Source organism: Phocoena phocoena, chromosome 3 (genome assembly GCF_963924675.1).
Source record: "Phocoena phocoena chromosome 3, mPhoPho1.1, whole genome shotgun sequence".
NCBI lineage: Eukaryota > Metazoa > Chordata > Mammalia > Artiodactyla > Phocoenidae > Phocoena > Phocoena phocoena.
The window spans coordinates 155,405,124-155,422,380 of record NC_089221.1 but is presented as its reverse complement, the minus strand read 5'-3'; the positions used below and the strand labels follow the sequence as shown (position 1 = coordinate 155,422,380).

Here is a 17,257-nt window from a genome sequence, read left to right as displayed (position 1 = left end):
TTGCTAAATCCAGTGGCCAGTCCTACAATCCTGGCTGACTGTGCCCTTTTCCTATCCCCAGCTTCTTACTGTTGAAGTGCCAGCACTCGGTCCTTGGTCTTCTTTTCTCTAACTGTACTTACAATCTTGGTGATCTCTGGTCTCTGGTCTCAAGACTTTAAATACCATCTATAGACTGACAACTACCAAATTAATACCTTCAACCCAGATCCCCCTGCTGAACTCCAGGCTCATTTATCTAACTGCCTATTTCACAGCTCCACTTGGGTGTCCAACAGACATCTTGAACTAAAACTGAGTTCCTGATTCTACCCTACCTCGCAATCTGTTCTGACTGTAGCCTTCCACATCTCAGTTGAGAGCACTTTTATCCTTCTGGTGTTCAGGCCAAAACTCCAAGTGTTGCTCTCAGCTCCTCTTTCTCTCATACCACACATTCTCTCTAGGAGCAAACACTGGGGTTCTACCTTCAAAACAGTGTCAGCAACCTATCTCTTGCCTTTACCATCACTATCACCCCTCTGGTCTAAATGCAGCCATCATAATCTCACCTGAATTGCTGCAATAGCCTCCTGACTGGTGTTCTGTGTCCTACTCCTAACAGTGGGTTCTCGACCCAGAAACCAAAGTTATTCTTTTAAAACATAAGTCAGATAAGCGTACTCTTCCTGTTGAAAGTCTTACTGACTTGTAAAGGAAAATCCTTACAATGGCCTAGAGGCCCAGCAGTGTCTGGCCCTGTCACTTCTTTGAACCCACCTCTTCAACTTTCCTCTGCTTCCTCTGATCCAGCCACACTGGCTCTTGCTGTTCTTATAACACAACAGGCACACTCCCTCTTCTGCTCCTTTACACTGCCTGTTCCTTCTATCTTGATACTACCTTCCCCCAAATATCTGTAGGACTAACCTCCTCACTTCCTTGAAGGCTTTCTTCACATGTCACCAATCCAGTGAGGTCCTTCCCTAACTACTCTACCTAAAGTTGCAACCTGACTCCTAACGCCCAGCATTTCTGAACCCCCTTACCCAGCTCCATTTCTTCTACAACATTTGCCACACATCCTAATGAATGAAATCATTTCCTTATTTGTTATGTTGACTGTCTATCTTCCCTGGCTTTCCTGCAAGCTCTAGGAAGAAATATTATCACCTGCAATTCTTAAAAAATGAAAGGGATTTTTGCTGTTTTGGTAACTAAAGTATGCCAAGTTCAAGAGACTGTCTAGCACACAGTTGGCAATCAAATATTTGTTTGTTTGTTTTTTTGGCCTCACCATGTGGCTTGCGGGCTGAAAGCATGGCGTCCTAACCACCACACTGCCAGGGAATTCCTGGCAATCAAATATTTGTTGAATGAATGAATGAATACATGAATAAATTTAGGATAAAGTTGTGTATTATATCTCAATAATAAATTAATATCTCATTTCATCATTACTAAGATAATTCTATTTCACATTTTGGAAGTTTAATGACTTACCCATTTCAAATAATAATTATAAACACCTAAACCCTACAATCTTGGGGACTAGAGAAAAACATGTTATATTTTATATTTCAGTAAAGGAAATCAGCAGCATTAATGGCACTGTCTGCTCTGAAGAATTATTTTCAGTCATCCTTTATCTGCTGTAGAAATGATAACCATCTAGGCACAAATAGTTGAATATTATTATTCATTTTCCTTAATATTTCTCTTCCACAGAGAAAAGTGGCTAGGATACCATTTAAAAATGTGTTCTCACCTATATTTCCTAAGTAAAAAAGCAGTTACTTTCTAAATTTTCACTCTTTGATGAGCAGTGTATTACTGAATAAAAATTATACTTACACATCTTGAAATTCTTCTAGAGTTTTCTGTGGTGTAAACACATTTAACAAACTAATTATCTGAAAAGAGAAAATTATATCTCAGCATGTCAAATGACTCTACTTGATTATAAAAATTAAGTTTAACATTAAAGTGTGTTAAAACTAGAAAAAAAATCATAGCAGAGCTTTGTATTTATTATTATTGTTATTGTTTTTACCAAAACATTCTATTACACAGCATTTGAAAAAAGCTAAATGATTAGGATTCTCAACTTGGAAATAATATGCACTTTTAATCAAATCACTTTTATGTGTCCCCAGTAACTTATTACTATAGAATTTTAACACATAATGTCTTTCTAGCTCTGAACATAAAAAAGTAGCAATTACAAGTAGAAAAACACTAAATAAAGCAATATGTTAACTCTGAAAACTTAAACACAATATCCAAATTTCTAAAAAGTTTTGGAATGTAAAGGCTAAGCTTATATTTTTGGTATGATAAAGATGAAATGCCTCATAGCATTACCTATTAACATTACCTTTACGTAAGGAGGATTCAAGAACTGACCCCACCACAGACCTTGGTCCTGGCACCCCAATGGTTAAACAATGAATTCTGCTGCTTGAGCATCAAACACACGTCCTCAATCATTTCAAATGACTGAGGGAAAGATGAATTATTCAGTATATAGGATTGGAGTGGCTGGCTAGCCAAGGGGGAAAAAAACTAGATTCATACTTCAATCTTTACACCAAGATAAACTCAAAATGGAACAACAATTTAAATCTAAAACATGAAACCATGAAACATTAAAATATGAATAAACATTTATACAATTCTGGTGTAGAAAAGCCTTTTCTAAGCATGACAGGAAACCTAGGAGATTTGATTATGTTAAACACAACAACAAAAATCAGTATGACAAAAACAACCTAAATTAGGTCAGATGGAAAAGTGAGGGTTGACAGCTTTAATATACAAAGATCTTCTATAGATGCATAAGAAAGAAACCAACAGTCCTAGAGAAAAATGGACAAAGGCCATGAAAAACAAACTCTCAAGAAATAAAAATAAATGGCTAATAGAGATATGGAAAGAAAATCAACCTCACAAATAAAAATAAGGTATCATTTGTCATCTCTCAGTTTGGTAAGGTAAAACAAATCAACAGTATGTAGCTCTGGGGTATTTTGAAATAAAAGACATACTCAGATACTCAATAAAAGTGTAAAATTGACAGTCTTCCTTGAGGTTAATTTGTCAGTATATATTATTAAAACCAAAAGTATGCATAGTCTTTGACCCAGCAATCTTGGCCAAGGAATTCACCTGGACAAGTGTGCAAAGATGCAATGTATAAGGATGTTCACTGCAGCACTGCTTATAATAGCAAAAAACTGGAAACAATCTAAATATCTGATAATTGGTGATTGGTTAAATGAATTACTGTGCATCTGTACTATGTAGCCATTTAAAAAATGGTTTATATCTATGTTCATTAATGTATATGAGATCTAGCAACATTCCACTAGGGAAAAAGCAGGATGTGTAATAACATAACTGAGCTTATTTATGTATGTGTGTATATATATGCATAAGAATGCTCACCAAAATGTTAATAATAGTGGGTGGTGGGATTCAAGGATTTTTCTTTCTTGTTTATACTGTTTGAATTAAAAATAATAATAAACATATTTTTTTGTAACCTGAAAAAAAAACTTTTTTACTTTTTGTTTTAAACCTGTAAAATAAAGCATGCATTGGAGAATTTAAAAACAAACTCAAACCACAGACTCAAAAGATTGAACCTATCTTAGTTTTGTGTTTAATGTCCCTACACCAGAAAAATCCAGCATAAATGTTACAACAAAAGGAGCCATATAGAGTTGAGTGTACTTTTAAATACTTATCCCCCCCATCCCGTAACAAAAAGAGGTCACATGGGAGGGGATCTCCAAAGCCCCTGCCAGACTTAACATTTTATAATTTTATAACATGGCAAGGTTATCAAAATCATGTTCAAAATAATGCTCAGGCATCAGTAGTAGAACATAAAATGGGCCTGAGTACCTCATTTTCTAGAGATATACTGTTTTTCCTTAAAATTTACAATGCTTTGATTTCTGTAGAGATGCCAAGTACAACTATCTTGAATATAACATCATCTAATAACATTTATTTAAATAAATGTGAATATGTAAAAGCTACTTATAGAACAACGTTTTTCTAAAAAGTATTTGGATATTTCTCAATTTGCTAGGTCAATACTGTTGCCATTTTATACACAGGGAAACAGTGAAAACCAAATGGTTACAAGGTTAATTGACATTCCCATCTGTGTTGAGTGACCTAAATTCCTATGGACAATGATGCCTCTTGCTGACTTCAGTATCTCCAATGTTGACTGAAAATTCTGTCTATAAAATATAACCATTTAAATAGTATTTTTATCACTAGTTTACCCTAGGTCTAAACTCATTATATCTCCAAAGACCCAGATGATTATGGCAGCATTGACAACATTAAAGTATTAGAGGAAATATAGACATAACTTACATTTTTATGATTGACACATTTTAAGAGGACAAGTTCACGATAAGCTCTCTTTGCATGAGTCTGATTCTGAAAAGGACGGCTTAGTTTCTTGACTGCAACATTTATCCCAAGAACTGTATCAAAAGCAGCACTATAATTGAGAAATATAGGCAACCCATTAGGATGATTTTGGAATATACAGCAATGCAGAATGTACATTCAATGTATTATCTTTTTAAATGAATAACAAATAAGGAAAAATCTGCTTGCTTCCACTCTGGTACTTCTGCACATTAAGAGCAAGGTGAGTTGGCTAAGAGGGCAGGACGAACGGACTCCTCTGCAGAGGCACCACCATGGCAGCTGAAGCTAGGATAGGATTCAGCAATCCTTTGCACATGGACGTCTCATTATATTAGTTGAGATTATTATGTTCAGAACCAAGTAATTTAATACAGAGCATGTAAGACTGCTCAGGAAACAAAATCTTCAGTTTAAATATGCCAATAAGTTGAAAAAAAGTCACTGGTATCACAGAATGAAATATAAGTATATTTTGGAGTATCACAGTGGAGAAAATGGTTTGAACTCATGAGATGGATATAATAAATCTAGATTTTGATTGATTGTGTTTTTCCCAGATGTAAGAATCTAAAAGGAAAACAGAAACCAAAATCTCAGTTCATGGTAAATCCCCAAGATACAAAATCCCTAACATAAGCAATTGCTATACATAAAATTCTGCTAGAAATACCTCCTCATACTACTATGGTTAAGAAATAAAATCCTCTAGGTCTGTGTTTCCAGAATCTCAAGTTCCCAGCTGAAATTTATGATTGATTTTCCTCCAGAAAATAGACAGGAAAAATTGAGTACCTTCTGTACTAGTTTCAAGCTAGCACTAACAGTATGATTGCTGTCACTGTTACCTTTTGGCTCGTCATCAGGGGTTAAAAGCTGCTAAAGACCATCTGAGAACCTAAGCACCATTTAAAATACTGCTTCTATTTATTTATTCTATTCAGTTTATAACACTGTTTACACTTATTCACTTCTATTAATTTTTTTTGCCAAAAAACCCAAACTTAATTCAATTTTAACTTTTTAAAATTGAAGGCTGTCTGCTGTAGCATTTGGTTAAGAATTATTAGAAGCTTCATGTTACTTTGGAATTACTTTTTCTTTAATTCACATTATGTGTTCATGTATACACAAATGTAAAATCACGTGCCCAGGGACTTCCCTGGTGGTCCAGTGGTAAAGAATCCACCTTCCAATTCAGGGTACTTGGGTTCAATCCCTGGTTGGGGAACTAAGATCCCACATGCTGTGGGGCAACTAAGCCCGTGTGCCACAACTACTGAGCTCACATGCCGCAAACTGCAGAGTCCACGTGCTCTGGAGCCTATGGGCCACAAGTAGAGAGAAGCCCGCATGCCACAAGGAAAGATCCCACACGCCTCAATGAAGACCCTGAGTGCCACAACTAGGGCCTGACGCAGCCAAAAAATAATAAAGAAAATTAATTAATTAATTAAAATCACATGCCCATATGCAAATGTAATATTCATATGGATTATAAAATGTCAAAAATAAATCTATTTGTGAAACAAATCATTAATTAATACATGCACATGTGATTTGTACTTATATATATATATTTCTCGGTCTTGAGAATTTAAAAACAGACACACCTTTTTTGGTCTCAAAAGTTTTTGTCCAATGAGCCAAATGGACCAATTCTGAATATCTGAGCGGACTCATGCTTCCCCATTCCTAGTTCCAACTCCAGGAGGAGCTACCTTCAGTTATTCCTGGCTTTACTTCTTTTAGTAATATCTCAACTCCAAAGAATATACTTTTATCACTATCTCCTCATTTATCAACTTCAGAAATTAGCTATTTACTCCCCATTATGAACACTGAGGATTTAGTCACTTCGTTGAAACCCCCAACTACTCCTAGTTTTTTGTTCTCATGTTATTATTATTATTATTTGTTGTTGTTGGTACGCGGGCCTATCACTGTTGTGGCCTTTCCCGTTGCGGAGCACAGGCTCCGGACACGCACGCTCAGCGGCCATGGCTCACAGGCCCAGCCGCTCCACGGCATGTGGGATCTTTCTGGACCAGGGCATGAACCCATGTCCCCTGCATCGGCAGGCGGACTCTCAACCACTGCGCCACTAGGGAAGACCTCTCATGTTATTTTTAACTTTTCCCTTGGTCACCCTTGTAACTTTAAATAACATGCCTAAACTTGCTGCATCAACCTTCAAAGGAACCTCTTGCTCCCCACTATGTAAAATGAGAATATTACACTTCATCTCCTTTTTCCTCCAGCTCTCTAATCTCTTTTCCTCCAATTTCTGTCTTAAATGGTCAAGTTTAATAACACATCTTTCAATCCCTATAATTAAATCTTCTGTGTTTCTTCCTTAGGATGTGTCTAAAAGTTGAAAATCGACTTACAGAGTGTAGGTATGTATGTGCACACATGTAAACATTACTAATTTCAGAGCGAGGATTACATTTCATTTCTAAAGATCACATGACCCTTGCCACTCATAAGAGAATGTGATTGTTTCCAGCATTAAGGTTAAATGGATTCTCTTCTAACATTCCGTAAGTTCTCAAACATCATGCTGCTTTAAATTTGTTTTATTCTTAGATCATGATTTTTTCTAACTTTTCTACCACAAGTTTCTAATAAACTTTTTTTTTCTTATTAAGAGAAGACAAATATACCTCTTTAGAGCTGTCACTAGTACTTCTTACCTCCTTACTCACATTATCTATTGTTTGGAATCTATTCCATTTTTCGGAAAGACATTTTTCTTGGGGTTTCAAGGCCTGATGTGTACCTATCGCCCTGGGATTTCTTTTCTCTGGCTTCCACTGTTTCTGGTGTTACACGTTCTTGTATTCTTTCTTGTTGGAGTACACTCTCAAGGAATTTCCTCAGAAAAAAAGGGCATGGAAGATAAATTATGTTACTCTTCCTTTATCCTTGATAGTTTGTCTTCTAAGCTCGAAATCAATTTTCTCTCAGAGCTCCAATGATTTCCAGAGTTGAGTGTTGTTGGTGAGAGGGCGTATGCCTGTCTGGTATTCATTCTTTTGCTTCCTTTTTTGTTCCTCGTCTTAATGATTTATTACAAAGAACCATGTTTTGTCAACAACCCCAAAGCACTCCCCCCCACTAATCACTATCCTTCCTGCCCCCCAAAGGCGATAACTACTGCTGACTTTATTTTTATACTATAATTAAAAAAATATATTTATTTGGCTGTGCTGGGTCTTAGCTGCTGCACGCAGGATCTTCAATCTTCATTGCGGCATGCAGGATCTTTTAGTTGTGGCATGTGGGATCTAGTTCCCTGACCAGGGATCGAACCTGGGCCCCCTCCATTGGGAGCATGGAGTCTTAGCCACTGGACTACCAGGGAAGTCCCCTACTTCTGACTTTTATGATAATCACTTCCTTGCTTTTACCAGCTAAACATGTATCTTCAAGCCCCTGCATCATTTATTTTTGCCTGGTTTTTGAAACTGTCTATGCCTGACTCCTTTCACTCAACATTATATTTGTGAGGTACATCCGTTGCGTTGTTGTGTGAAGCTATAACTCATTCTGTGTCATCGCTATAATATTCCTTTGTTATGATTATATGACATAATGTTGATAGATACATTGGTTGTTTTCAGTTTGCAAGCAAAAACCATGGTCATAAACATTCTTGTACATGGTTCTGGGCATGCATTTCTGACGAGTAGATAGCTAAAAGTGGTATTACATATAGTTTATTTTAGTAGATAATGCCAAACTCTTTTCTGAAGTGGTTTGTTCTATCAATTTCTAGGCATTTGATTTTTTTGTAGTATATTGACCCTGTGTCCTGCAAGAGGGCCAAGTTTAACAAAAGGGAGATCACAACGGAAGGGGTGGGGGGGCACTAATCCAATCACGAGAACCCTTTAGAAGCAGAGTTTGTTTGGCTGGTGGGAAGAGGGGAAAGTCAGAAAGATCTGAATCCTGAGAAGGACTAGACATGTTGTTGCCTTTAAGATGGAAGGGGGGTCACGTGAGAAGGAATGTGGGAGCCTCTAGGAGCAGAGTGGCCCCTGGCTGATAGAGAGCAAGGGAATGGAATGGAGACCTCTGACCTACAGCTGCAAGGAACTGGGTTCTGCCAAGAACCTGAATGCACTTGAAAGCAAATTCTTCCCCAGAGCCTCCAGATAAGAGCCCAGTCCAGTGACACCTTGATTTCAGCCTTGTGAAATGCCAAGCAGAGAACCCAGGGAAGCCCACCCAGATTTCTGGCCTACAGAACTATGAAATTATAAATGGTTGTTGTTCTGCTTTAAACCACTAAGTTTATGGTAATTTGTTACGTGGCAATAGAAAACAAATACATCCTCTCTTCCATATTTTTCTACCCTTTTGTCTCCCCAGGCTTCATTCTGGATACTTTTTTCCTCACCTATTTTTCAGATCACAATTCTCTCTTCAGTTATATCTAATATGCTTTTAAACCCACCCATTAACTTCATAATTCAATTACTATGTCTTATAGTTCTATAATTTCTATTTAGTTGTTTTAAGTTTTCATTTTCCACCAAAACTTTTTCATACTGTCTTTTATCATCCGGAACATAACATCATAACTCTTTGGAAGTCTGGATCCAATAATGCCAATAACCCCTGTGGATCTGTTTCTTTTCTCTGTTGTTTGTGCTGGATTTTGTGAATGTTGTCCAATCTCCTTGTGTGACTAGTTATTTCTGATTACGTCTTGCACCTTGAACTTGCAAAACTGTTTGCTATCTAGAAATAATTTGATATCCAGTATGATCTATCTTCCTCCAGGTAGAATTTACATTTATTTCTGCTGGGTACCTGGGGGTACTAGCAATTTGGGCTCACCTCACTTTGGGTTCAGCAAATGAGATGATGTGAAGTTAAGTGGCAGTTCCTGCAAGGGCTGGTTTCTTTTTGGTTCATCCTTACTTCTAGGATGCAGCCCTTTATTGGACCCAGTTAAAGCAAAGGAAGTTCACTAAGCCCCTTTAGAGGGCCCTGGACTCCAATCCCTGTCTCCTATAGCCCCACAAAGCAGTCCAAAGGACTCTAAGTCTCCCAGCTGCCCACTCCAGAATTTTCAAATGCCCTCAAGGGAAAGAACACCCCAAATCCTGGGCTCCTCTTACTAGGCTTCTCCTTCCCCAGATACTGGCCTAATAATTCTTCATTTACTTGCTCTCTAGGGGCAAATGCTGAGCATGGGGGTAGGGGTGGGAATGTTAGGAGCCAACTAGCAAAACTGTTTCATAGACACACTTTTAATTAACATCCCTACTTCTAGCCACCCGTTTCATCTTCGTTTTTTGTATCTGGCATCTGTATACTCACCACCTCTTTGGAGTTCTACTATAGATAGGTTCTCTTCTTTGTGGCAAATGTCTTACCTACTTATTCTCACTTCCTCTGCAGAAACTTGTTAAATGCTCTCATATCCACTGATTACTGCTCTCCTGTCTCTTTGTTTAGGTGTCTGACCTTAAATTAGAAGTTCCAAACTATACATTTTAGAGGTGTAACTATAAAGACACAATGATTTGCCCAAGGTCACTAAGAACTACTGCTATGAGGATCTGAGCTGGACTTAGAACTCAGTTCTCCTGAATCATAGCCTTCCTATGCCTTATAGCATATATCTTCTTTATCACAAAAATTTTGTTGTGGACATTATGTTTATTTATATATACTAACAGAAAACAAAACAGTATAAGAACAGGCCAACATTCATCCTTGTACAGAACTAGAGGAAGCAAAAAGGAATAAGAGCTATACCAACCATTTCATGTTAAGGTTGTAACTGTCACTTCTAAGCATTGTCAGATCTAATATTACACTTTATTTTAAACACTTCATAAAAGATGCTCAACATTGTTGATTATTAGAGAAATGCAAATCAAACCTACAATGAGGTACCACCTCATACCAGTCAGAATGGCCACCATTAAAAAGTCTACAAGGGACTTCCCTGGTGGCACAGTGGTTAGGAATCTGCCTGCCAATGCAGGGGACACGAGTTCGAGCCCTGGTCTGGGAAGATCCCACATGCCGCGGAGCAACTAAGCCCATGCGCCACAACTACTAAGCCTGCGCTCTAGAGCCCGCAAACCCCAACTACTGAGCCCACCCGCCTACAGCCCATGTTCCACAACAACAGAAGCCACCACAATGAGAAGCCCACACACCACAATGAAGAGCAGCCCCTGCTCGCTGCAACTAGAGAAAGCCCGCACGCAGCAATGAAGACCCAACGCAGCCATAAATAAATAAATAAATTTATATATATATAAAAAGTCTACCAATAACAAATGCTGGAGAGGGTGTGGAGAAAGGGAACCCTCCCACTGTTGGTGGGAATGTAAGCTGGTGCAGCCACTATGGAGAGCAGTATGGAGGTTCCTCAAAAAACTAAAAATAGAGCTACCATATGATCCAGCAATCCCACTCCTGGGTATATATAAAGACAAAACTATAATTCAAAAAGATACATGCACCCCTATATTTATAGCAGCACTATTCACAATAGCCAATACATGGAAACAAAGTAAATGTCCATCTACAGATGAAAGGAAAAGAAGATGTGGGACATATATACAATGGAATACTACTCAGCCATAAAAAAGAATGAAATAATGTCATCTGCAGCAACATGGATGGAACGAGATTATCATACTAAGTGAAGTAAGTCAAAAAGAGAAAGACAAATACCATATGATATCACTTATATGTGGAATCTAAAATATGACACAAATGAACCTTTATGAAACAGAAACAGACTCACAGACATAGAGAACAGACTTGCGGTTGCCAAGGGGGAGAGAGGTGGGAGAGGGATGGATTGGGAATTTGGGGTTAGCAGATGCAAACTATTATATGTTAGAATGGATAAATGACAAGGTCCTACTGTATAGCACAGGGAACTATATTCAATATTCTACGATAAACCATAATGGAAAAGAATATTTTAAAAAAAGAATGCATATATACATGTAACTGAACCATTTTGCTGTACAGCAAAAATTAACAACATTGTAAATCAACTATATTTCAATTAAAAATTTTTTTAATAAAAGCAGAAAAAAAAGTTAAGCACTTCGTAGAACTGTTTCATAAAACAAATAGTCCTTACTACTTTGGTTAAACAGCTTGACATTTTAGAAGGAGAGAGAAAAAGTGAATATATATATATGAAAGAAATGTACACACATTTTCCCCATAGAGCTTTAAAACCTTGAAATACTTAATTCTACTAATAACTTAATTTTATAAATACTTCAAATGATAAACATTTTAAAACTTACTTCCTAATTATTTTACTAACAGTTTTAATGAACAACAAAAACATAGAAACAAATAAATCAGACAACTGTAAAAACAATTCAAAATTAGGAGTCAGAATATTTTATTTGGACCCCAGCTCCTCCTTTTAATCCTGTATCAATACCTGCACTTTGGTTTACCTGCACACCTGTCCCTATATCTTTATCAAGCTCTAGTTTAAATAGATGATTAACAAGTTTTGTAAACCACGCATTATTGCTACTATGATATTTTACTTCTCAAAAATGTAAAAACAAATGTATATTAGTTTCCTATTGTTGCTATAACAAATTAGCACAGATTTACTGATTTAAGACACAAATTTATCATCTTACAGTTCTGGAGTGTGTGTGTGTGCACACGTACGCACGTGTGCATCAATTAAACCAATCACACACTCCTTGGTTCGATCAGAGAGAAGGCTCTATTCCAAGCATGAGGTGAGATTATCTGAAGTTCCACAGATAAGTCTCAAAAGATCAGGGATAGTGTCAGGACAGGGACAGAAGAGCAGGGTTTCAGAGGAGACTCCAACCAGGAAATGCAGTGGGGACAAAAGTGATGGGCGTGGGAAAGAACCTGTCATATTTGCAGAGAAGGGACCATTGGAGATAATAAGTTATCTAAAAGTTAGGGCTTGATGGTGGGTATACTCAAGCCCTTCCATCACTGATGAGGAAGAAAGGAGTCTAACTGGCACCATTCAAAGTTTCTTGCTCTATCTACACAGCAGAACAAGGTAAAAGATCCTCTCCTTGAACCGTGTATAAAAAGAACACCTTTCTTTTAAGGACCTTAAAGCATAATGCCAATATCCAAGACTCTGTGCAAAACAGAGCCAGGAAAAAATCCTCTGAAGACATGTGGGGGAAGTATCACAGGAAACATTTCTCTCTTGTCAGTCTGGGACTACCATTGCCTGCACCACCACTGCTGCAGTTCAATGGTACCACGAAGTCTCAAGCCTAGAAGGAAGGTGAGGAGTAGTCACCCACCTTCCCGGCTGAGAGGAAGCCAACACAGGCTCTGGTAGAAAGTAACAGTAAAGTAATAATGGAAACCAGGTCTCCAACCATCTAGGCCCAGCTCTCGTGACGGCACCTCCTCTAAAAGCCAAAAGAAAACATCCCAGAAGTCTAAGAATAATTTTCATAATTGCACAAACATTTCTAAAAGAAAGTATCAATAATCTGAATCAAGTTAACTAACCTCTTTTCCATGCATCAGTAAAGTTAACCCAACTAAAATGTTTTGATCTGGTAATGAATAACTGGCTTGGGTTACAAAGTTAAGTGAATAATTACATCAAAGATCACAAAATAAACTCTTAGCTGTGCAAAAGGCTCATTAAGAGCTATTTTAATCAGTTCAAAGACTTCTTTCTTGAGCAGAAAAGGGTGAAACCCAGTTTTTGATCCTTCCTTAAAATCAAAATTCAGGCTATGGAAATGGGGATTTGCAAGACGTGAAATTTAGGATGGTGTTAAAATTTTAGCCTCTACATGTATGTGAAGAGAAAGTTGCTCATACAAATGTTAATAAAATTGTCATAAAATTATTTAAATGAAAATACTAAGAGTTAAGTGAAAGTACAGTTAAGACTATATCAATATATAACGTAAGTTACAGGAAAATGACAACATATTTTAATGCATAATATAACGTGAAAATATTTCATATAATACTATAGTATCAGGGGTTAAATATCCATTAAAAATGACAAATATCCTTAAGTTAAGGCACCTTTCAGTTTACATTTTTTTTCAAAAAAATTTTTATTAAGGGGGGATTCACATAAACATAAAATGAACCATTTTAAAGTGAACAATTCAGTAGCATTTAGCACATTCACAGTGTTGTGCAATCACCACCTTTAAGTAACCCCAAAAGATTTTCATCACCCCAAAAGGAAACTCCATACCCATTATGAAGTTGCTCCCCATTCCTCTCTCCCCCTTGCCCTTGTTACCACCAATCTGCATCTTTCTCTATGGATTTACCTACTTTGGATATTTCACATAAATGGACTCATATAATAATACTACCTTTTATGTTTGGCTTCTTTCACTTAGCATGTTTCTGAGGATCATCTATGTTGTAGCATATATCAGTGTTTCATTTTTTTTATGAATAATATTCCATGTATGTATATAACACAGCTTGTGTATCCATTCATTTATTGATAGACATTTGGGCTGTTTCCACCTTTTGGCTATTGAGAATAGTGCTGCTATGAACATTTGTATACAAGTCTTTTTTGAACATCTGTTTTTAATTCTTTTGGGAATATATCTAGGGATATTTACTGGGTCATGTAATAATTCTATGTTTAACTCGTTGAGGAACCGTCAAACTGTTTTCCACAAGTGGCTGCACCATTTTACATTCTCGCTGGCAATGTATGAGGGTTGTAATTTCTTCACATCCCTGCCAACCTTTGTTATTTTCCATTTTGTTGATTATGACCACCTAGTGGGTATGAAGTAGTACCTCACTGTGGTTTTGATTTGCATTTCCCAAATGGCTAACAATGAGCATCTTTTCATGTGTTTATTGGCCATAAATCTTCTTTGGGGAAATGTCTATTCAAGTCCTTTGCCTGTTTTTTTTTTTTTTTAATTGGGTTGTTTGATGAGAACCTACTGTATAGCACAGGGAACTCTACTCAGTGCTCTGTGGTGACCTAAATGAGAAGGAAATCCAAAAAGGAGGGGATATATGTATACGTATAGCTGATTCACTTTGTTACACAGCAGAAACTAACACAACATTGTAAAGCAACTATACTCCAATTAAAAAAAAAAAGATGCTTTTACCTAAAAATAAATAAATTGGGTTGTTTGTTTGCTGTTGAGTTGTAGGAGTTCTTTATATTCTGAATATTAGACTCTTACCAGATACACGATTTGCAAATATTTTCCCATTTGTGGGTTGTTTTTTCACTCTCTTGACAGTGTTCTTTGATACACAAAAATTTTTAATTTTGATAAAGTCCAATTTCTTCTTTTGTTGCTCATGCTTTTGGTGTAATTTCTAAGAATTCAAAGTCATGACGCTTCCCCCTTTGTTTTCTTCTAAGAGTTTTATGGTTTTAACTCTTACATTTAGGTCATCGATCAATTTTGAGTTAACCTTTTACATGATGTGAGGTAGGAGTCCAACTTCATTCTTTTGTATGTGGGTATCCAGTTGTCCCAGCACCATTTGTTGAAGAGACTGTTCTTTCCCCACTGAATAATCTTGGCACGCCTTTTGAAAATCAACTGGCCACAGATGTATGGGTTTATTTCTGGACTCTTAGTCTTTAAAATTCTTTAAAAATTCAGAACTTTCCATCTTATAATTCTACCACTGCTTTTACCAGAGGAGGTTTAGCTTATAACTGTTTATTTGGGAACTTTCATTTCAAAACTAGAATTTTTTTTAATGAAAAATATACACCCATAATGAGTAAATTCATTATTAAACATTTCTTTAAAAAACAAAGATGAGAAGTAGTATATGAAAACTGGAAATCAAAACTAATCTCTGAAAAACAGTATTTTCTAAAGTAGCATGTAATTTTATTGTCATTTACACCATGCTGTAATGAAGTCATTAATTTTAACTGCAAAACCCTTGTAAAGCTCTCCATTATACAATTAATTATGAATTTCCAGTCAAGCTCTTAATGTGGTTATTACATTAAATGTCCTTGATATCAGTCTTGCTTAATTCCCTATGTCAAATTACCATTCAGTTTCAAATAAGAGATGGGTTATAAATCAAAAGAATATTTTACTGTCTAGAACTTTTTATTAACATCAAAGCATCCTAATATGAACCATCCATTCACTTTAAAACTTTCCTGGCACACTGGATTTAAGTACCAATATAGCATGTTATCAATTGGAAGTTAAGATCACCACTATTTTAGATGCAAGCCAGGCATTCCTTCCAAACAGCCCCTTCCCCCTCATTAGTTTTTCTGGGAGTCTCTGAACTACCATCTCCTCTCAGCTTCCAGGGCCTCTAACTACCTAAGCCAAAGAAAACAACTAACTTCCCTGATCTCATATCTCTACAACAGAGGATCAATTACTAACCACTGATGCAGATTCTCTAAACTCAACATCTCTAATAAAAATATAAACTCTCCTACCAGACCATCCAAGAGTTCTCTTTTACTTGAATCCCCTTTACCTACAAGCTCTAATCATTGGGTGTTTAGCTTTACCACAGTTCCTTTTAGATGCAAAGACAATCTTGTTTTTACTAACCAAAAAACGAAGAAAAGATTTTGCCAAAAAACTAAGGGATAAAAAGCTTGGGAAGTGCTGATAACTGTAGTCTAGAAAACATGTGAAAAACTTTACCTTTAGCTGGCCAGTGATGTCGCGGCAGCTGACTGTCTTACCAAGCAAGAGACTAAGGTTCAGGGTCAGACCAACGGTTCTGACGTTCTGGGCTGGACACATAGTTGAAGTGAGACACCAAGGAAGAGACGGCCAGCCCAACCCCTCATACGGCATCCCTTCCTGGTTAATCCATGGGGTGATAATGACACTGACTGGCCTCATCCTGCCAATGAAGGGCAAGGCACTGCAATGACGGCGCCTAGAAATGAATAGGAGTGATTGGGAATAAAAGGGGGAGGGGGGAAAGGTGGCCAGGATGAAGAAATGAATAAAACTCCAAATTTCTGTTACAACTCACTGTCATACCTATTACTCTAATATCATAATGACAGGGGGAATGGAAAAGAAAAAAAAGAGAAAAGAAACAAAGAAAAAAGAAAAATTGCTACCTATTTAAATTTATGCAGCATTCTAAGAATTTGAGCTTGTATCCTACAATCTGACTATATGTAACTAAAGCAAGAGGTTGATTCAATTTAGCTTATAAACCTATAGCAAAGAAAAGGGTATTTTTATCATCAGTGTTTCTAAATTCTGACGACTTAGATCTATTAAGTTTTTATTAAAACAAAAACTCAATCTACACTACTGAAACAGACCATACTTACCAGACAATTCCTTGGGCTCCAGAGCCAATTGGTTTCAACTGCTGGTAACGTTTTAGGACAGTGAAAGTTGAGTCTGCCACTTGTACACTGTAAAACTGACTATCACATTTACTGTCACTCATGATGTAGTGTCATATAATATTCCAAAGAGCTGGTACAGTCGTCAGATTCCTTGAAAGAGAAACAGAATGAACATGGATTCTTACTGAAATTATACATGCATAGCTCACTTAATAGTGTTTCAAATTCATTGGTATATAAGACAATGTGGCTGTAAGTTGGTAAACTGAGTTAGACCAAGTTCTGAACTTAAGCAACATGCAAAAAATGCAAAGACATTTTAATGGTACAAGATTATCATGAAAGGAAGGAATTCTGAGACCCTGCATGACCACATCTTAAGGGATTGGATTAGGAAATAACAACCTTTGGAGAAAAGAATTTGTACATTTTTATTAGCCATGACAAGACTACATCACTATGTGATTCTCATCAGCT

General features: G+C 36.8%; 1 protein-coding gene across 6 annotated transcripts in view; it reads right to left on the bottom strand.

The window, feature by feature from the left end:
- The window catches only part of MAPK9 (mitogen-activated protein kinase 9), a 36,565-nt gene extending 19,684 nt beyond the window's left edge, over positions 1 to 16,881 (bottom strand). For all 6 annotated transcript variants that reach the window (XM_065874177.1, XM_065874181.1, XM_065874179.1 and 3 more), the window contains exons 1-3: positions 16,760 to 16,881; positions 4,375 to 4,504; positions 1,834 to 1,892 (exon numbers count right to left, since the gene is read on the bottom strand). In XM_065874177.1, the coding sequence (XP_065730249.1) occupies positions 1,834 to 1,892; positions 4,375 to 4,504; positions 16,760 to 16,881 (311 nt within the window). The remainder of the gene's footprint in view (positions 1 to 1,833; positions 1,893 to 4,374; positions 4,505 to 16,759) is intronic.
- Between the last annotated feature and the right edge of the window lie 376 nt (positions 16,882 to 17,257).